This window comes from Epinephelus lanceolatus, chromosome 9, assembly GCF_041903045.1.
Source record: "Epinephelus lanceolatus isolate andai-2023 chromosome 9, ASM4190304v1, whole genome shotgun sequence".
In the NCBI taxonomy this organism is placed as follows: Eukaryota; Metazoa; Chordata; class Actinopteri; order Perciformes; family Serranidae; genus Epinephelus; species Epinephelus lanceolatus.
The window spans coordinates 9,209,409-9,232,323 of record NC_135742.1 but is presented as its reverse complement, the minus strand read 5'-3'; the positions used below and the strand labels follow the sequence as shown (position 1 = coordinate 9,232,323).

The window sequence follows — 22,915 nt, the reverse complement described above, 5'->3', positions numbered from 1 at the left end:
AACAGATTAGAAAATAAAGGAATGAAGAGATAAGGAAATCCCTTTGGAAATGTGTATACAAATATTACTACCTCTATTACTACACTTTTTTGTACTACATACTCTGAGCCTTTCATTTGCATGCAGCTATTATTAAATTTCAAAGTGTGCTTCAAATATAAAAAACATAATTTAAATTAAACTATACAGGTATAATCATACAATTATAAAAAAAAAAGATTGACTATTTTATATGGTCTAAACTCATTCATTCCTAATGAAGACATTTATCTCACATAAAATGTGTAAAAAGTGGAAATAAATATATAGTTTCATTTTTTATTACTGTTACTCTAACGAGAGTTAACAGTGCATTTGTTGGACTACTTTAAACAGTGGAATAATACACACCCGGTGCTCCAATGAGTGTTTATAGCACCTAGACGGTGTACAAAATACACTTCAGTGGACATGTTTATTTAATTAAAGTAAGATGCCACTCAGTGCAACAACATGGCTCACTGTTGGGTTTTTGTACAACAACGTACAAAACGTGAAGTCTCATGACCACTTTTTGTCTTTTCCAGTGGTCGTCTACTGTACGCTCCCTGTTCTTGTTCTTTTGTTCTACTTACTCTGCATGGGGACAACAGGGGTATGTGGAGGGGAGGGAGCGGAGAAGGCAGTGGGAGGTGGAGTGATGGATCTCCCTTCCCCGTCGGATGTGGGCCCTGAGCCCCTACGCACTGAGCCCAGCAGGTCAGCAAACTTTGCGGCAGCTGAGTTGAGGAGGGAGGAAGGGGGGAACATGGGAGACAGTGAATTTAAACGGAGGGCTGGCCATAGCTTGTGGCCATTAAGAGGAAAAAAAAACTTTGTCCCGAAGAGCACTAAGACAGTGGTTGTCAACCTTTCTCTTGTCAAGAACCCCTAAATTGATTCACATTAGTCGCCTGGGTCCAGACTTTAAATCCGCCCACTGCACTACGTTCGAGTCATTTGGCATTGTAACATGAAACAGCGGTTTCTCGGTTAAAATAAAAAAACAACCAATGAGCCCTGCGGGAGGACTCATGTTTAGCCGATCAGCGCCACGGGAGTGACTAACACCGTTGTCAAGCAGTGCGCCAGAACCAATGAGGGGTAATAACAACAATGGCAAGCGCTATGGGTGAAATAGAAACTGCTATCTAGGCTTTTTTAAATCCACGTCTTTTCAATATCACCCGACATCATGGTTTGCTTTCATTTCACTCTGATCCACGCTTAAAAGCTGGACAAAACAGTTGGCTGACAAAATAAACAGCAATGCTGGCTAAGGGAGCAAAAGCCATGGTAGCTTTCCAAGTTGACGAATAATTGCGTGCATGCACAGTAATGTTCACCATGCGATTTTATGTAAGCCTGAGTAAGACTGAATGACATTCATCAGTTCTCTGTCTTACCAATCTACCTTGACTTAATTGTGTTTATATGGACCATGTAGTCGTGGTGATGTATAAGTTACTCCCGTGGCGAATCCGGCACATCTACAGGCTACAGTAACTGTCAAATGGTGTGCAGACACCGCCTTTTCAGCACACCACGCTGGCGTGTTAATGGTGCAGACCCATTCAAGCAGATACGTTCGACCCTAGTGATTGATATGGGAAAATCAAACCTCCCTCCGTCACAGAAATCGGTTAGAGTGAACGCAATGTCTGACTGCAGATGGAAGCGGAGTGAAACGAGTTGACAGCTCTGTCTGATATCAGGTAAACACTTTAGGCCTCATGTGTCCATCTAAAAATACTTTGGTTGTTAGATATAATAAGACGAGAACTCTAAACTCAACTGCACAGGGTTCCCACACATTTTTATGCGCAAAATTTCAAAACTTTTCCAAGACTTTTCAAGGACCCAGATTTTTTTTTTTCCTGTCCTACATCAGATTCAAACTCAATTCAAATATTTTCAGGAGCCGGTATATGTGAAGGGAGAGACAGAATGTGGGGAGAAAATGTCACATAGCGACACATATTAGAGAAACATTGTGTCGACAGCTACAGGAAATACATTTGCTGTGATATTACTAGGGCTGTCAACGAATATTCTAAATTCGAATTTAAATTCGAATTCGAAAAAAAAAAAGGACCTTCGAATGTGAAAATTGATATTCGATTGTGGAGAAAAAAAAAAACACCACCGCAGCTGTCCTCTTTGCGAGTTGGCGTTGGCATCAGACGCGCATTTCTCCAGCCTGGTCGACAAGTGGTTCTGCTCCCAGCTGTTGTCTCCATCACCCGGCTTGACACATTCGCTCGCGGCTCGCGCAGAAAATAGACCAGACACTGAAACGATCGCTGCAGGGCGCGAGCCGGTCACGGTCCAGTGCTTTGAGGCTATTTGCAGCGCTTCCGCGGGAGGTGTGGCCACGGGTCAGAGAGAGGGGGCGAGTGAGAGGTCCGCGGTCGTTTATATCGTAATGTTATAGATAACTGTTTTATGTGTTTTAATGTGTAGGTATGTAAATGTTTTCAAAGACGTTTATGTGGAAATAAAAATTCCTACAAGTAGTTATGTTTCCTTGTACTAATACATATACATGTATGTTTCCTTGTATTAGTTTGCCCTCTTGTGGACATAATGCGGAAAAAAAAATATTCGAATGGTTCGAACCTATGAGTTATTTTTAGAAGGAATATTCGAACGTCATTTTTGAGCAATTTTGACAGCCCTAGACATTACATTACATGAAACGTTATCCACGAAAGACTACTGCAACAATTACATCACACAGAACAACATTCTTTGACTTTCCCAAAACTTGAAATGATCTTTACTATTTCCATGACTCTTCCAGGCCTGGAAAATGTGTGACCATGGGAACCCTGACGACAGTTGAGGAGATAACAGTCATAAAGTGATACCTATGATCGGAACAGTCACTCCTATGACTCTCACTCACATTGAGTCACTTTTTAGTCAATTAAATTATGAAAATAAACCACTCCTCGTATTTTTGGGGACCCCTTGGAGTTCCCTCAAGGATGCCTGAGGGATCCTGGTTGAGAACCACTGCACTGAGACAAGGATCAACAGCAATCCTTAGTGCTCTCCAAGACAAAATCTGACTCACAGACAGTGAAGGGAACATAAAAGACACAAAATTCATGCTTAGAAACGTCTGAAAAACAGCTAAAACACAGACTGTCATGGAGCAGTGTTGCCTTGCTGTTCCACGTACGTCCATGAGAAGGAGACAACGAGTTATTCCAAACACACGTGGCGTGGGTGGAACGGGGGGAGAATGGGATAGTAGAGGAGTAGAAATACTACAAAGCATCTCACTGTTTTTCAGAACGGCTTGTTTCTTTGACTGTTTATTTTGTTATTGGGTATTTCAGACTGTCTGATAGTAAGACGTAGGAATGGTGCTGACTAAGAAGACGCTGATGGAGGAATGAAGCACAGTGCAAGTCAGGGCAATGGGGGGATTTAGAGGTGCTAAATGGCAGCAGATGTATGCTTTTAATACATGCAGGGCTGCTGAATGGAATACACACAAGGAAGGGTTTAGTCAAGGTGAATTGCTAGTAGAGCATGTGGATGTGTGTGTGTGTGTTACAGGCTGCATTTGGCGAGCCATGCTGACTTACAGTGCACAGCAGCTGAGGAGCCCTGAGAGCTATCAGGCTGGGAGCTTGTGCTGGACTGCGCCTTAAGCGAGCTGTTGTCTAAGCTCTTTCCTGATAACATGCGCACACACAGAGAATGACAGCAAACACACACATGAATGCAAAGAGAGATGGGCCTCACAAAAAAAAAAAAAACAACCTGAAATGTCACAGTGTGGAATGATGGTGTGAGATGACATGAGGTGGAGGCAGATAAATACGAGATGATAAACCCAGTCAACCTTTTCTCGCTCTGAGAAATCACAGCTACTTTTTACTGAGAGTCCTCTGTCGCCTGATCTCATTGAAAAAGAAAAAAAAAAGGGAGCATTTTCCTCGTTATCCCAGTTAATGGCTCCATTACAGGCGGATTTACAACAGTAGCTGCTGCTGCATGTGAGGTTTTTTACTGAGACTTTAATGGAAGTCTTGCCAGTGAGCAGAGGATGGATGATGACAACGGTGATGGCCATGATAATGAGAGAGAGCTGGATGTTACTCATTACCGCTTGTCTGTTCAATCAGCTGGCACAGAGGGGAAACGCAACACGTTAACACTCACTGACAAATTGAAGGAAAGAAAGAGTCCCTGCAGGAAAAAATGAATGGCACAAGAGTGGTGGGAGAGAGAACAGTTTTGTGCCACCAAATTCACAGACCAGCACAAACATTTGCTTCAACAAATGTAAATTTTCCTCCTCTAAGAAACCAGATATGCAGCACGGCCCACACTGTTTGACTGACAGCTGATCCCTCGGAAGTCCAGTGCCGAAACATCCCAGCAATTAGCACTTAATTCCACAGATGTCACAAAAAGAACAACTTCAGGATTAGCAATTTAACAACAAGCAATCCTACAAATGTTAACTGATGTAATAAATTACCACCTACACAACAAAACTGCAGATTAACGAGTCACAACAAGTGGCCCTCAGAAAACTCTCTGTAACATATTCTCTACTATAAAAGTTTTGAGAGTAACAGAGCAGATATGTGTTCAGATGCTCCGAAAGCCTGCACAGGTGTTGGGTTACAAACCAGCTGTCGAGCACTCGCTGACCTGACAAGATCCTACAAAGGCCGACATGACATGAACTATTCCACTAACCACACACGGCTCCCCTTCCTCCCGCACTCACCTGGCCCTTGTAGTTTTCTCTGGTGCTAAGCGTGCTATCTGCGGGTTCGTATCTTAAGAGTCTTAAAACTGCTGTGTGAGACTAATACTATCCAAGGGTGGCGCTAGCAGAGCGGTGTGTTTTTAACGCCTCTCTGGGCACTCCGTCTCTGTTTCCTGCCACCAGGGCTAAATATAGACGCCTCCCCCTTTAGCCCCGACCCCCCTCCCAAGGTGCCCTTGCCCTCTCCTGCCAGAGGGGTGGGGTGGTAGGGCTCCAATTTGGGACCTTGGAAGGAAAGGATATGTGTAGGGGGAGCATACCTTTCACTGTGTACACAGGGAAAGTACAGTAGAGCCCGGGGCTATAAGGGTGACGCAATGCTCCCTCGGGGTACCCTACTCCCGTAAAGGGTGGATTTAATAATTAATTTTAACCCTCCGGTCCCCCTCGGATGGATAACGTCCTTTTCAGTCATTTTTCAGTTTTTATTTTTTGATAACTTTGGCTGTGTTCATGCATATAGCATGACTTTTGGTCAGAAACCTTATTTTTGGTGATATTTTGAGATTTTAAAGCCGCTCCTAAATCCGGCCTAAAATACACAAATGGTAACCTTTTACGACACCTCGCCCCCTCGGACGAAAACCGTCCCCATTGAAACCCATTAAAATGACATTTTGTGATTCCCCTTCCATTTACACAAAAAACGTGATTTTTTTTCTATCTCTGGCAGTCAGGTTGGTTAGAGAGACCCAAGAATGGTAAAAAAACAAAACAAAACAAAACAACAACAACAACAACAACAACAAAAAAAAACAGATGGGGCCAATTTCCATTTTTGGGGCCCTGCTGTCTTTTCAATACAATTCCTGGTTTTGCCACTTGCAGCACTATAGGCCCCAAACAGGGAGGGCAAATGCAGAGTAGATCAAAAATGGTCTTGCTGTGCTCATAAGGATGTGACAGTGTGGTCTGTATAAAAATATTGCAATATTAGTTTGCGTGTGTGTGTACATGGACTCAAAATACACAATGTCAAGTTAGGGGATCAAAATGGTTTTTACTAAAATCCAACTGAATCATACATTTTCTCCTGCTTCCCAGTGGAGCAAACACACACTAAATAATAAGTAGTAACATTGCCTGTATTTTTCTCCTATTTTTTAAAAAAGTAGAAAAAAATATTAATATTTAATATTTTTATGGTTGTTTTTCAACAAGGACAAAAAACATCCCAAAGGGGACAGGTGTCAGTGTTTACTGAAAAATTGAAACTGCACAAAAAATAATAATGCATCAAAACTGATGTTGTTATTAATCATTCACATATCCCAGACTGTGATAACACGAAAAAAAATTCCATCCAACATTTATTAAATAGAAAGTAATTCATAATTCATGTTTTTTTCATAAAAGTAAGTGACTTCATGTAAAGAAAATGGCATATGAAGGGTTAAAAATCCTCAAAATGAATGAATATTTGATATGTATAATCTGAATAGGAGTTGGTTAAAAGATTTAAGGCAAAAAAATTGAAAAAATATTAATATTTAATATTTTTCATGTTTTTTTATGTTTTTCAACAAGGACGAAAAACGTCCCGAAGGGGACAGGTATGATTTTTTATAAGGGGGACCAGAGGGTTAAACAAGTAGCGGTGTAAACTTTTATGAATCAGATGTTTTATGATATTCCCATCCAGGAGGCATGTTAGGTGAATGGGATTACATTTTTACTGGATAGTGTGCAGATACATAGACGACTCACTGCTCCTCTATGAATGACTTCAGAATAGGGTTGCAGTGCTGCACATAGAGATGGGCACAAGTAATGTCTTTCAAGATCAAGTGATCACATAAATTACCTGAGAAGGGATCGATGCCTCGTGTAAACATATCTTTTTCCAGAACACATCTCAAAGAGGATGGCAGCAGCAATAACAATGCACAGCACTATGTCTGATTCATAATGCCCTTTTCAATCTTAACAGTCACAACTAACAAAACCTTGTAACAAAAAAGCATGAAATAATAGGCCTAATAATAACACAAAGACGTCATCTCAACAAAAAACAGGCATCACACCACAATGGTGTTAGCATCAGATGAGAGACAGAACACTGTGCACCCCGCAGCTTCACCACCAGGTGAGGGAGACCCAGTGTGCCTCTGACAGCTTGACAGCGGTTGTGACACTTAGTAGTTTGTCATGTTTAAAAGCTCCAGCAGTCACTCAATACAGTGATCTGTGTCTTGTTTTCTGTGCGTTTGAGTGATAAGTAATTTCGAAATGTACCTGCTCTGTGCTGCAGGAAAGGGGCCAGGTTTAAGATCAGTCCCGCTGTGGAAAACACACTCTAAACAATCAAGACTACACAGTCAATCAACATCACTTCCATCAAAGTAGTTTAATTTTTTAACATTTTGTTTGTTTTCCATTCACATATCTTTTTAATTTCCAAGTTTGTTGCCTCACAGTAAGAGGGTGCCTGGTTCACATGCATGCATGTTCTCCCCGTGTCAGCGTGGGTTTCCTCCAGGTACTCCAGCTTCCTCCCACAGTCCAAAGACATGCAGGTTAACTGGTGACTCTGAATTGTCCGTAGGTGTGAATGTGAGTGTGAATGGTTGTCTGTCTCTATGTGTCAGCCCTGTGATAGTCTGGCGACCTGACCAGGGTGTACCCTGCCTCTTGCCCAGTGACAGCTGGGATAGCCTCCAGCACCCCCGCGACCCTCAACAGGATAAGCGGTTACAGAAAATGGATGAATTTCCAAGTTTTCCATGGTAGCCATTGGCTGAGATGGTGAAAACGTGTGCAAATATGCAAAGAGCAGTGGTTCCCAACTGGTCCAGCCATGGAGTCCAGATTTTTCCTTAGTCATTAGTTAGAGATCCACACAGTTTAATACATTCAGTGTCATACTTGCGTTTGGACATGTCATCAAGCTAGTTTGCTCTCTGTCTTGCTCTACAGCAGGAAACCACACTTCAAAATAAACGCTTTGTGCTGGAAATTCACTGCACTTAAAAATAAAGTGTGATTTTTACAAACTTGACACGTTCACGAGTCACTTGTGCTCCATTCAGAATGGACTCGTGACCCACTTTTGGACCGCCACCCACCAATTGGGAACCACTGGCATAGAGTGTTTTCCTAAGTATTTAAATAATGTTTTTAGTCTGAACTCAAATCCTCTCAGGGCTTTAGATTTAACACTTTGTTTTTAAAGTACCTCAGTTACCTTTTCACTGAAGAAGATTTACAAACTATAACTTTGTACTTGAGTCCTTCTCAATAATTTTAGTCCTCTTTCCAACACGCTTCATTTTTCTTACAGACCTACATGATGGCTCTGCCATGGTTGCTAGAGGATTTGTGACATAGCAGCAAAGCCTCTGTAGGGAGGAAGAGGAGCACATGGAACAGCACATTCTGTTCTGTATGCCCGGCACCGAAATGATATATTCATGACCCGATTTACGCGTTGTACTCGGCTTAGATGTGGAGAACAGGGGTGTTTGAGTGTGAGGCGCACAAACACACACAAAATCACACTTTACGCAAACATAGATTCAGTCACACACACACACATGCAGCGGACACAAAAGCACTTTACGTGTAGTTACGTGCTGATTTGTGTGACGTGCACTACTGAGACGGTCATTTTACAATCCCAGCCACAAGCAACACTACTCTGCAAGCTGACACCTCGCACAGGCATGTTGTTATTCCAGAGGTGTGTGTTTCTCAGTATTAAGATTTCAGCCAAATGGCAACACTTTTGAGAAAGCCAGACCTCAACGGCATTACAAGGCCTCTTAGATTTCACAGCCGCCCCCAAAAAACCTCTCAGACACACACACACACACACACACACACACACACACAGTCTTTTCTAAAAACCAGCAGAAGGAAGCAATACAGCCAGGCTCCATGAGGGGTCAGTAAGAGGTCAGCTATCAGCCGGTTGACTGCTTCATGACTAACTTTACTGTAAGTCTCTTCTACACAATCCATACCACACATGTGTACGTATAACTTTTATTTTCAAACTAAGAGTAAAACTCAATTAAAACATCTCTATTTTGGTGTTTACATGGTGACTGAATAAAAAAGAAGCCATTTTTTGTTCCATTTCACACCTAAAAGCTTTTACAAATGGCCAAGAATCACCATGACACAAAAGTTCACCCTGTCAAAAAATAAAACACATCTCAGAGACAGAGCAAAAAACCCCTAATAAGCCAAAACAAAGACAACGCCAGTCACAAGAGAGAGAGAGTTTTAACAGTTGGCATCAAAATGCATCAGCACCCTGAGGCTCTTCAAACTGCCGTCTAGTAAACAAGAAGCTCATGCAAAGCAGAGCGCCAGTTGTAAGAGGACTTGTTGTGCCCTCTGTGTTGTCAGAACATTTAATGGTAATCATTAACCATAAAAAAAATGCCCAATTTCATAAATACAAGCTCACTCAGGTACAAGAATTATGTCACTGACAACTTGTGAGGAGAATCTAAGAATCCTTTTCCACATGTGTAACTTCAGAGTAGGAGCAGAACTTGTTGCAATCCACCATCACAAAACTTGAAAACTTAACAAGCTCTACTGAAAAAAGGGCTGCACAATTAGGGCTAAAATAATAACCATGATAAGTTTGATTAACATTGACAGTGTTTATTGGACCCATATATTTAGCCAAATGGAACATGACTGCATTGGTTATTTCCATCTTTCTTTTAAACCTGGATGGATATGTATCCACCAACCTGTATGACTGGACCATGTGGGAATTTAATTTGAGAGGACAGACACAGGAAGTGTCCACGCTCAGCAGTCAGACAGGAGTCAGGTTAATTTCCAGGGCTGGTACCTGCGGTTATTCCACAGGCTAGTCAATAACATGTTGGGCAGGAAATCCAAAGTGTGGGATCATTTTGAGAAGGTAAAGGACGAACCCAAGGTGATATGTAAACTCATCTTCATTGGTCGACTACAAACATGACGTATCATCTGAAACAAGGAAGTAGCTACATGCCCATTAGCCCACAGCGTCATTAACAGGCGACTCGCTCAGTGTGTGACGTGCACTTGTAGATAAAATATAGGCCTATATTAATGAAGGCTCATTAGTATGGTTTTGTATTTCTCTGTAATGTAGCACAGTGTTAACAATGTTACTGATACTATTCTTTCTCACACCTTCAACTCAAACCACCAAAATATATCGTCTAATAATTTATTAACATCGTAAACACGCGGGCGACTAGTCGACTAATGGCCCCAAATGACGACTGTTGATTGACGATACAAATTCTTAGTTGGAGGCAGCCCTAACCACTGTATTTTTTAGATTTATTATACACAGTGTGCTGTTATGGATGTTTGAGCTGACACTGGAAAAGGTTGGGGATGTAGTGAGGTAATGTTGACAATGTTATTCTTCTCGGCCTTCATGTATTCATCATACTGCAAATTGTGGTGTTTTTTTCAGGTGGTTTAACAAGTTGTGCTTCTTTGTGTTGCAGACACAAATCTCATGCACTCTTTGGATGTGATTTGTTCTCTCTAAATCCGAAATACTTCCAGACAATGGATGATGATAGATAATGAACAGATGATTTTCATTTTGTCCGTCTGCAGTTGCAACAGTCTTGACAGCTTTTTTTTTAGGAATAGCTTGATGTGTTATGCAGCAGAGTTTTTTATGATCCCAGCATGCATTTTAAGCGTCAATATTGCAGTCACTCATGGTTAATATTCGATTAATTGTGCAGCCCTACTGAAAGGCAGTCGACCAAATCTCCTCTACTTTCTGGGCGTGCTATCTGCTGAATGTCATACACTTGTTTTTAATGTTTCTAGTGTTCCAAAAAATGACTTGTCCTCCTCATGTGATCTTTATGATCACGAGAGGCACATCGTGGTGGCATTCTGCCGTTACCCACGTTCTTTGTAGACTGGCTGCAGCAACAAACAATTACATCAGTACAATGGAAATGTCAAGGGATGCTGCAAAATTTGCTCACAGAAGCATTCTGACCTTTCACTTGCAGCAAACGGTTCAATACATGACTTTTCTGAGCTTCGGAATTTGCCGTGTTGTTATTTCTTGTGTCTCTGCGGTCTTACCTTTCACGTCTTCATCCTCCACGGTGGTGTTGCTGCTGTCTGATGATTCCTGGAGATCAGAGACAGACAGTGAGTTTGGGTTCAGCGCACACATATGTGCTAAATACACATGAAGACACACATCACGACACTTGTTGTACACAGTCAGATCACAGGCCAGTAGGGGGCGTATTCCTGTGTTGTTATGTCAAGTCCTCACAAAACCAAAAGTGGTTACAGAGCACCAAATATGTCCAATTAATGTGACTACATTCATAAACAGATGTCAAACAAAGACGGAATCACAGTCTTGTTAAAGTGTTAATGTGTCACCACCATCCAGCCTCTGCGAATATAAAGTCAAACCATGCAGCAAACCATCAGCCCAGAAGCCCAATAATCCACAGCAGTCATTCTATATTTGACTTTTTTTACCCTTGACCTGAAACCTCTTTTGTCTTCTTCTACTCCAGGCAGCTTCATTCTCTGTGTGTGTGCATCACATTCACACCATGTGGACAAGTGACGTCTTTCCTCCGCAGGGTGCTCTCGTCTCTTGCCGAAACTGACAGAAACTCAATGGGATGTGCTCCATCCATCTATTCCAACAGTGGGGGCAGGCGGAGGGGATTCTCACAGGGCAATAAGTTGTCATCTTAAGCACGGCTTCAGATCGTGCGATCTATCCATCTACCTCTCTGTCTGCCTGGCTGTCTCTCTCATCTCGGGCTTTCGCCAGAGGAGAAGTTAGCTTCGGATTTCCAATTAGCAGATTAAATGGGCCTAAATTCCCCTGCATGTAGAGGAGAGTTAAGAGACTCGGTGACCTCATTAGAAGTACACGCGTGCACGAACAGCATCGCGAGCACAAAGCACAAAAGTGGTTTCATAGCCTTCTAAAGAGCAGCTGGTGACCTGAGGAGAGGAAGAACAAGGGAAGAGAAAAACTGTATGTGTGTATATGTGTGTGTGTGTGTGTGTGAGGGAGAGAACTGTGCCATCCTCACATATTGGAAATATCATTATAAGTGTGATCGCACCTACAGTTTGTTTTCTTTGGTCTGAATCATAGAGAGAAGTTTTCTTTCTGACATTTAGCATTTTATTCATTTCATTGCATCGAAGGCTTGTAAATGTTACCTACCAAAATATGATACTTATTTGTGCATGTTGCTGTAATTAACCCTCACTGTTGTTCAGTCTATATTTGTTTCTCAGTCCATAAACTAAAGTATTTCACCCATTTAATCATGACTCGAGGCTTCCCCTCTGTTTGTTCTGCAATGCCAGGATGTCCACGCATCAGAGAGGCCGCTTTACTGTTTTATAAAACCTCATGTTTTGGATCCTTTCCTGTACAAAAGTGTCAATATGGCCGCACGCAGGTCAAATTCATCATACTCACATGACCAGATGGACCAAACAAGGCAAGCATTTTATTAGTTTGTAATCACCTGAAACTACAATTGCTGCGTTGTCTTTACCTGAGAATGACCTGTTTATATCTACATACGTAGCGGGTCCTCCAACACAGAGTCTGCCATGTTGTTTCTACAGTAGCCCAGAACGGACAAATCAAACGCTAGCTCTAGATAGGTTCATTCATGTTTCTGCATCGGCCACCATAGTTTTCCTACACGCTAGGCACACGGGAGAAGTTTCAGAAATATGCATACACATTCTTTTCGTCAGTTCTATAAAGCTGCATGATTACGTTCTATAACTCTCGTCGCTGTGAAACAGGGCGTACATGCATGAGCCTAATTTTCACACTAGCACAGTTCGATATTAACGGATGTAGAAATGGTCTTCAACATCTGTTTGCACATCAATTGTTGTACCATCTACCGACAATTAGACCTGTCAGTGTCAAATGACGGCAAAGAAAGTGTTTTTTCACTAACGCTGTCACATCTGTGAGGTTCTCAAATGCTGCAAGAGCGGCTATCATAACGCATCGCTGTGGACATTTGTAGCGTCCCCTTCACGAATTCATCACATTCCCTCAAACCATCGTCACGGTAAAATCTTGGTCATCATTATTGGTAAATATCAGAGGGAAGATCAATGATTCATTCATAGCGCATAAATGATTTAAAAAAAAGTGTCTTTGTGGACATTTTACAGAGTGATGTGCAGCCTGAAATAACAACATAAAAACAATGTTATCTGTCTCTCAACTTACATTCAGTCTCCTCCTTATCACATCACCAGTAGCTGTCTCAGCTAAAACTGAGTGTACGTGTGTGAGGGGTGCACGTTCTCCCTTTATAAATACCATTTTACCTGTGGAAGAAGGTGTGTGTGCATGTTTCTTGTGACATCTGGCCGCTGGTGTGAAAACACAAAACTGCAATGAAGCAGAATTCTTCCGTGATACTTTCAGTGCCTTCCTGTGTTGCCTCCCTTCAAACTTCCCAAGACCTGCTGTTGTTCACAATGCAAAGCCAAGCACTTCCCTCAGAGGTCTGACCCAAAATCTACTGGAAAGGTCACTCTGTTGTGATGCAAAACTGGGATGTGGCTTCAGGAAAAAAAAAGTTACGTTACTGTTCCCCTTCAGCTGTGCGCATCACAACTCAGCAAAAACAGTGGCACACACACACGCACAGACAGGAATAATAAATGCTTGGTCATACCTGATGAAGGGATCTGACTGCAAAGTCATGCAGGTTCATGCACATCCTCTAAACACCTACAGACCCACACACATTCACACTAACTGTAGCATCAATGTAGCAACATTTAGGAGGCTGCATGATAGGATACAAACCAAAGATCAATAACGACAACGATACAGAAATTAGGGATGCACCGATACCGATGTTCAAAATAACTACAGCCAATAGCTGATACCAATACTGAGGGGTTTTTTTGTTGCTGCTGCTGCTCTTGTTTATTTTGTTTTTGTTTTTGTTGTTATTTATTCCCCCTTTTGTGCCAGGGAAATAAAGACATATCCATGGCAAAAAAATTACTAAACTGAACAATTACCTTTGAATAAGCACAAACTCAATCAAAAAATAACCTTCTCTCACATTTTTCATGATATGTAAACTCATCTTCATTGGTTGACTACAAACATGACGTATCATCTGAAACATGGAAGTAGCTACATGCCCATTAGCCCACAGCGTCATTAACAGGCGGCTCGCTCAGTGTGTGACGTGCACTTGTAGATAAAATATAGGCCTATATTAATGAAGGTTCATTAGTACGGTTTTGTATTTCTCTGTAATGTAGCACAGTGTTAACAATGTTACTGATACTATTCTTTCTCACACCTTCAACTCAAACCACCAAAATATATCGTTTAATCATTAAATTAATATCGTAAACATGCGGGAGACTAGTCGACTAATGGACCTAAATGATGACTATTGGTCGACGAGGAAAACTCTGAGTCAGGGGGCAGGCCTACTTTTTACTAAACATTTCATTATTCCCTCTTTAATATGTGTTATACTGCGGTGAAAACTTTAGCAAATTCCTCCTTCAAGCAACTTATTTATTGAAATTTTTCATCAAAGCTTCATTTTACCAGATTACATTTAACGACATCAAGCGAACATTATAATTTATCTTTGCTCAATACTCCTTTTTTTTTAAAGATATTTTGGGGGGCAATTTTAGCCTTTATTTGATAGGACAGACAAGTGTGAAAGGGGGAGAGAGAGAGAGAGGGAGTGACATGCAGGAAAGGGCCACAGGCTGGATTCGAAACCGGGCCGCTGCGGCAACAACCTTGTACACGGGGCGCCTGATCTATCCACTAAGCCACCGATGCCCCACAATACTCCTTTTTACTAGCCTGGAAATCCAGATTCAAATCTAGAAAGATTTTGAGGCTGGCCCTCAACGATACACCCTTCCTACCCAAGGCGCGGCACTAACTGTGGCCTATTAAATGCCGCCACACGCAATTGGATAGCACGATAGCCAATCAGAGCAAAAAACAAGGTGACGTATTCATTGCACTAAGCCCCATTTGTTTGCCGACCAGTGGGGCTAACTGATATATTATGCTTTTGCCATATCCCGTCGGCAAAACAGCAAAAACGTCCTTCCTGGAAACGAAGGCCTCTAGGGCAGTCTTCTGTTCCTCTCTCGAGGAAAAAGATAAGTGTAGTTGGCTTAGCGTTTCTGCCAAAACTAAACTGAATGGACGCGGTCCTTTGGCAGCTGCCATCTTGGCTGTTTACTTTTTGACTCCTACGGCGCAGCACTGTCTTCATCATGTTACGCCCACCCAGAGCCCGCCTCTGTCAGATACACTGATCTGATTGGTCCGATGGCGATTCACCGGGCTCTACTCGTCGGGGCCAGATCCCCGTGCAGAGCAAATTCGAATTTGCTAGGCGCGGGGCATCTGGATTTCCAGGTTACCTTTTTACCGAAGACAGCTTAAACACATCATAATTTAACCCGATGCAATCTTCATTGGCTGTTAGTTACAGTTAACGTTAACAATCTCTCCTCTTGACGTTTTAAACACAGAGTTGTAGTTCACAATGGAGCATTATCAGAGACACGAAAGGATGCATCCCCTGATGTGTCCATAGTGAGTTGTTCCTTTTGTCCCAGAGGTGTCCCTCTCTCCATCTCTGTTCATCCCAACAACGTTTTCTATTGTCCCGGGACGATGGGAGGCTGTACGTTTTCAAGCCCTTCTTTCTAGCCTGCACAAAATTGACGTAATACAACAGGAAAGCATCTGCCACAGTGAATGTCATCTTATTTTATATGGGCCGATGGCGATGTACAGCCAATAAATCGGTGCATCCCTAACAAACAATATGTCTTTTAGCTGCATCGGAGCTTTCTGACAACTCCATTTTATAATTCTATAATCTAGATTCCACAATGTGGTAAAAGGTCCTGTTTTTGCATGAATTTAAACATAAAATCATTAGCAACACTGCTCATTATGCTGCACAATGCTCTGCTTGAACAAAGGCAAGACGGGGAAAAGAAATGCACCTGGATGATACTGAGTGTTGTTAGATTTTTAAGGGAAAGTTCTCTCAACGTTCGCTATCCCAATAACCACTTGTTCCATTCATAATATAAAGTAATCTATCTGAGGAGTGTAATCTAACACACACACACAGACATATGCACAAACCCATTAGTAAACCAATGCCATGGTGCGCTCACACAAATGCACGATGAGAAGAAGGATCAAAGGGCAGGAGAAGAAGAGGAAGAGGAGGAGAATGACAGAGAGGATAAAGAGTAGGTAAGGACCAGGGGATGATATATGTATACCTTCGTCCCGTCCACTGGATTATGGATGACAGTTGTCTGAGGTTCCTGGAGGAGGAAGAAGAGGAGGAGGAGGAGGAGGGAAGATGGAGGACCGTGGAATAAACGAGAAAGAGGAAAGAGAGGGGAAGAGAGCGGGAGGGAAAGAAAGAGAAGAGGCTGTGACATAAAAGTTGATAGGAATGGATTAAGTATAAAAAGAGGGAGAGGAGAGTGATATGAATGTTGGATGAAGAGAAAGTGCTTGTTAACGCTGACAAAGGAAAGAGAGAAGAATCCTTCAAACAGAGAGAAGGAGTGGGTGGATGAGCTGAAAAATGTAATTGAGAGTCAGAGACAGTACTGAAACGCAGGGTGAAGTGTCTGCCATGAGCACATCAGTACTCGCACGCATTCTCGCTCTCTCACACACACAGTCTGTACACAGCCTGAGGAAAGGGGCAGCATTAAGTTGCACTCAAAACTGTGACATTTTTAAACCTCAGCTTATCCAGGCTTTTGCCGAACATGGCTGCTCTTTATTTCCGCACTGCCCTGCTGTGCATGCATAATCCTTAAGTTGCCTCCAATGCCCTACATGATGCAAATATGTGCAGAATCAAGAGAATTGTACACCAGAACAGTGAGCTCATACAATATAAATGAGCTCTGACATAGATAAACACCAGCCTCAACATCTTACAAGGCACCAGCACACCCGGCAAAAAGATGGCCCATAAGATGAAAACGAGTCATTCTGTTCCCTCACACTTGTCTCAAAAGAAAAGGCGAGCACTCCATCCTGGCATCATTTCGGGATTTCTTTCTAAAAGAAATACTGTCTGAAATTGCCGGGTCTTTTGTTGGTCAGGATCGTGTACATGGAATTGGCTCAGTTGCTCCACAAGATTAGCCGTATAACTTTTCTCGTTGTTATCACTTCTGCTACCAACACCCCTCTTAACCTTCTTGCTGCTAAGACTAAGCTGGAACTTCCACTCATAGCACAGCATAGTCTCCTTTCTTCTTTTCATGTTGTAGTTTCTGTAATCAAATGATTTTTTGTCATTTCCGCGACGACTTTGTTACATTTTTAGCACAATGAGTGGCTCTTTTCAAACAGTGCTGCTTGAACTTTGCGGCTCACAAAGCCCAAAGTGTTGCCGTCTTGTCACTTCATACAGCCGGCACTGATTGCTGATGATTCAGAACAGAGACGGATATATTTTCTCCCCTTTTCTGCAGCTCTCCACAGTCTGCCAAAAACTGTCATTTGATGTACAGTAAATCTGAACCCAGCGCCACCCCCCCCCCCCCCCCCCCCCCCCCATGTTATTTGCAGCTCTTTTCTCCCCCTACCAGGAAATGACACCTCTGTGATGACCAATCATCAGCTTTCTCCCTGGTGATGATGGCGGTGTTGTCAGGGCAACCGTCACCCGGGGCAACAGGCACCAGCGGCAACTTGGGAGAAGATGATGAGTGAGAATAAAGTACCTGGGGTTTGCAGATTAGAAGGAGGGGGCTGATGGTGTCATATCATCGACGCTGACTTTACATTAACACTGCGGCTCATGCAGGGATGTTCCAGTGGTGCAGATGAGTCAAATGATTTCATTTAGAGGGTCCTTTGTTAAACGTTAATAGAGTCAAGCCACACGTATATATTCAAGTATTTGTGCACATCATGTAGGAATCTCAGCAGCCCACCACACTGCTTCCAGGTTGGAAAATTAAGGTCACGTAAGTGTGTCTCTCCATGACCTGGCAGCTCTGTGATGAAGGAGTTAATGTACCAAATGGCTAAACAGTAACTAGCTCAAGTCCCTAGCAACAGCATGGAGATCACAGCCGCCCTCCCACTCCCTATTCCCTTCAAGGATCAGGGGGAAAAAAAGCCTCTTGTGATCTATGGTTGTGCTTCTGCTCCGTGCACACTTCCTATCAAGTGCTTCTTACAATGTGTCTGCACATGTGCAAAGAGGACTGGGGTGTACGCTAACATCACATGCATGCACACACTCACAAAAGGACAACTGTCATTTTGCCTTCTCTGCGAAAGGACTGAGAGCAGGTGGCTAGCCCTAATCACTGCACCACGCCGAGGCCAGGCTACTGCTAGTGATACAGCAACTGGTATTCCCCAACATACCAGGGTAACCACTGGGTTACATCAGTTAGTGACCCACTGACCAATAACCTAGAGTCTGTAACATATTATCATTACATGCTCAGATGGAACTTTGTAAAGCCACTGTATGAAAGCTATATTTAGTATGCAGGAAACAAACTTGCTTGAGTCCTCAGCTGTGTTACATGTCGAAGTAAGTGAGATCATTAGTGAGGCATCTAGGATTCGGTTGCCAGTGATTTATAATTAAGCGTGGCCTGGGTGTATAAATGGCATGATATAATGCTGCTATTTTGGCTAAATAACGCGCAGAGGAAAATAGTGTCGGAAACATTATGCTCGTACACCCTTTCAAATGTAGCTCACTGCTGGAGTACGACTGAAATGAGTCAGTTTTATGAAGATTTATCTTCTTCTACGAATGTGCTTAAGGAACAGCTTCCAATGAAACCAATGTATGAATCAGGACATCGTTATCTGCTTTAACATTTTACAAAAAGGGCTAAACGATAAGTTATCGATACTTATTTTGTTTGTGTTTAAACTGATATGATCTCGAAATCTTTATGTAACAGTATTTACATATATAGTTTTTTATCATTCTCAGACAAGTACATTTAAACTTTGTTGTAGTTTTCTGATTCTGAATTGCTCTCATCAAATGTCAGTCTCTAGCAGTCCTGTGCTACAGAAACTGGAAGAGTTTGACCAGCTTACAGATATATTAACAAAATGTCAAAACGTCAAGCATCTGGAATAGATTCAAAAATTGCGAAGATGACCCTGAAAAGTCAAATGCAAGATACGCCAAACGAAACAGGTGTGTCACAAATCCACAATGAGCTCGGCAAAGCTGGAAAACTGTAAGTAACAGCTCAGCCATCTTGCAAAGTATTCTTTTTAATAGATATTATGGCTTATGTGACCAACAAAGTGGCTAAATGTCACTTTATTTTAGGTGCTTTAACTGATCCTTGTCTCTCAATCGCAAATATTTCTTACTAAAGCTTTGATGGTCAAAAACTTGAACTAATACTGTATGACAGTACTGTCAAATCAGATATTCAACCCAAGGCTGCACAGATGAAACAACAGCAGGGTTTCCCACACATTCATTCATTATTGGCCGCCAGCCACAATCAAAACATCTGCCGACACAAATAGATTTTCTGTTTTTGGACTGCTGGACTGTTCATTAGGAGCGCCGGTGAAATATATATTCTGTTTGGTTATTTATTGTACAACACAGAGCGCAGTCTTGGCATAAACGTAGCAGCAGAGTGTCAGGAACATTGGAAGTGAAACTTAACATTTCATTCTACCAGGTCTGAACTGGGTCTAACTGATGTGATCGGCTCTGAACAGATCAACAGATCAGTTGTCCACCCCATGACTCACAAAGTGCTGCTGAAGGAAAAAATAACTCATGGAGAGCTCAGCCTGTGCTGCCTTCAAGGACCTGCAGAAAAGTCTGAATTTAGAGAGGGGACACTCGCATGTAATAGGAAAAAAAAAAAAGAACATTTTTAAGTGTATCATATGTTTTAAAATTATACGACAAGATCAACTGGTCCTCAACGTGCTGTTGCAGCAACAAACCCACCACATGACTGAAGGCAGGGGCACAAAATACAACAACTGTCACGTTTTGTGCGCATTAAACTTTTTGTTATTATTTGTCATGATACTGAGTATCATTTTTTTGTTTCAAATTCTGGTTTTGTGACAACATCCTACTATTAAATGGAGAAACCTCTGTCCCTCCGTCCGTCTGTCATCATCCGTTTTCCTCCTCACTGCTTTGACCTGTTTCTCTGAAGTTGCACATAGGCTTTCATCGAGGTCATGTGCAGACAGCTACGATGCCGTTTTTGCATTTTTCCCACATTTCTGTTTATATTCGCGTTTTTGCCCACTACTCATTCATACTGTGAGCACCATTAGCAGCACGAGCTGCGCATGCGTGGAGACCACTTGGAAAACACCTGCGCTCGGACCAAAGTTTATGGCTGTGATATGCAATTTCAAGCACCAACACTTGCTGAAGACTAAGGTAATTATTTTACTGAACGAACGTGCGTCTGAGTCTGTGTGCGCGAGCCAGCCGTTACGTATTTTCACTTTACTGACATTAGCCTACAAACATTACAAACTAAACATTGCGCTGTGCACTTTGCACTGTTTCTTTCATTCTTTCTCCATGTTGCGTGTGTATGTGTGGACCTGTGTGCCCGCGCATGGCCCCGCGCACGCACGTGCCTCCGTGCCGTCAGCCAAAACTATGCTCCATGTATTTTGCCATAAAGCATGTTTCTAAATACAGTGTGCATTGTTTGTCTTACATTAATAATTATTACACAGTGCATTTACAGAGCTCTGATTTTGCATCTCCTCTAATATACTGTTTTTGATTTCTTATTCCTCTATACCAGGGGTAGGCAACCTGTGGCTCAGGAGCCACATGCGGCTCTTTAGTCCTTCTCCAGTGGCTCCCAAAAAATTATTAGGAATGTTTGTAGGCTAATTTGGATTAAATAGGCTGTGTTGCCGTCACGATAAGCCACAAATATATATTGCAGCTCCAGAGAGATTTTTTTTTGTTTTTTTTAATGTGGGCCAAAAATGGCTCTTTTGATAGTAAAGGTTGCAGACCCCTGCTCTATACATAACACATCCCCAGGTATGGACTAGTTATTATAAAATGACTGGACACTGGACAACTGAAACTGGGCATAAAACTACTCATATATATTTTGCATCCTTATACCTATTTTTTTTTCCCTTTTTAAAAATAACAGTATGTGATGGTATCATAAAACTGAAGCAAACTGACCACTTTAAAAATCTAAATTAGTTATTAAATGACTGGGGTCACTGTGAAAGACAGTTTGGGTCTTATTCTAACAGATGTACAAATGATGATGTTTTTTACTGAAAGAAAATGATGAGAAATAAGTTCCCATGTCTGTAACTCACCCACGAAGGTTGGGTACTGAACTTGAACTTGCACAACTGAACAACATCGCCTTGCAGCCAGAATGTGGCACACTGGCACCAGGTGAAAACCTTCCCTATATCTACACTGCAAACATATCAGCGTCTTTCACTCACCTCTTAAGCAACTCTCATTTTTACCCATGCAGCTGCCTGCACCAGCTCCGTGCAGACTCGCACGTCTCCGTTGTCAGCAGCACACTCCCTCAGAATCTCTCTTCACTTGTGCCTGGCTGCTTTAAGTTTTGAGTTATTTTTTAACACCTATATTATATTTTTGTTATTACAGAGAGAGTAAAGTAGTGAAAAAAGGGACTGTTGGTTACCAGTACTGAATTGCAGCTGGCAGTGCCAGTTGAAATGTGAAAGGTATCCAACCCTATCACTAACAGAGAGTGTAAATAAGATGAAGCCAACACAAATCAAAAAGAGAAGCACAAATAATTTGGAAATCCCCCCTGAAGGTTGGAGTAAAATTCCTGCTCGCACTTCTGGACTATCCTTCCAGGTGTAAATGCACACAGATTCCCTCAATAAAAGCGCTTTGTGACCACGTGCCAGAAGCCCAAGAACACGCAGGTTTTCTCCAGCCAATAAGCCGATTTCTCTGATTTTCACACCATTAACAGAAGAGGAGGAATTAATCTCTGAAACCAGCTGGTGTGCTATTTGGCTGGAAGGACAATCTGAAGACCTTTGGACTTTGATGCTCTCGCAGTGGGGATCCGCTTCTCTACAGCGGCATACACAGGAAGAAGGGGGTAAATCGCACTGACAGCCCCGGCAGGCATTGGCTGTCCGTTCCTCTTTTGGGAAACTCTCACTGACAGAGAAAACGACATGGCAGAACAATATCAACCCGCGTGCAAGTCACATAGCATCCACACCTGCCATGTGGAAATGTTTCCTGACACCACCTGCTGGTTTAAGACCTGCCTGACCGCTGTGGGCCTCGCAGCAGCTGGGCAAAGATCGACCACAAACAACGAGACAGACAGAGAATAACAGACAAAAGTGAGAGAGAAGGGGAGTGGGGTAGGAAATAGGGGTCTTGAAGGACAGACGGGCAGTGGAATAGACAGACACACACACACACACACACTCAAAGGTAAAGAGGGGGGGGGGGGGGGGGTTAGGAGGTAAATACCAGAGCAGGTGAAGGGATGTTTCCTTTGGGGCTGGTGACTATGCTGTTTTTGGTGCTGTTTGTCTGGGGCTGTGCAGGAAAGGAGAGGAAAGGGTAGAGACACAACAAGAGTGTTAACAACAGCAAGAGGTGGCTTTGTGAGAGTGTGTCCGTGCTTGTGCGTGAATGTGTGCGCGCTTTTAATAAAGCCTGTGTCCCTGCACTTCTGTACTTCTTCCAACGTTTTACCTTTTGTGACGTACTATTAATTAAATTTCACTTATTTCCAGTTGGAATTACAAACAAAATATGAGAAAAGGTTTAGGTATGAAAATTCTCTTGCCACCCAAATGTAGTAGAGGTTAGTGTAGTTTTGTTTGTGCTGCTTAAAGTCCTAAAAACTACATTAAAAGAAACTATCATGCCTTTTAATGACTGTTCAGGTACACTAAATTACTGCACCAAAACAAGGAGGAGATACCACTTTAGGTGAGGCGACCCTTTACTGAACCACAATCATAGTAAGACAGAGATATGTGAATGTCTCAGTGTG

General features: G+C 42.3%; 1 protein-coding gene across 37 annotated transcripts in view; it reads right to left on the bottom strand.

Moving 5' to 3' along the window:
- camk2b1 (calcium/calmodulin-dependent protein kinase (CaM kinase) II beta 1) overlaps positions 1-22,915 on the bottom strand; it is a 132,264-nt gene that overhangs the window by 12,268 nt on the left and 97,081 nt on the right. For 6 of the 37 annotated variants that reach the window (XM_078170543.1, XM_033619441.2, XM_078170537.1 and 3 more), the window contains 2 exons: positions 16,136-16,180; positions 10,889-10,937 (listed from right to left, as the gene is read on the bottom strand). In XM_078170543.1, the coding sequence (XP_078026669.1) occupies positions 10,889-10,937; positions 16,136-16,180 (94 nt within the window). Of the gene's footprint in view, positions 1-614; positions 759-3,617; positions 3,708-10,888; positions 10,938-16,135; positions 16,181-22,383; positions 22,453-22,915 lie in introns of all 37 variants that reach the window. The other 31 variants (XM_078170526.1, XM_033619416.2, XM_033619409.2 and 28 more) reach the window with 11 other exon arrangements.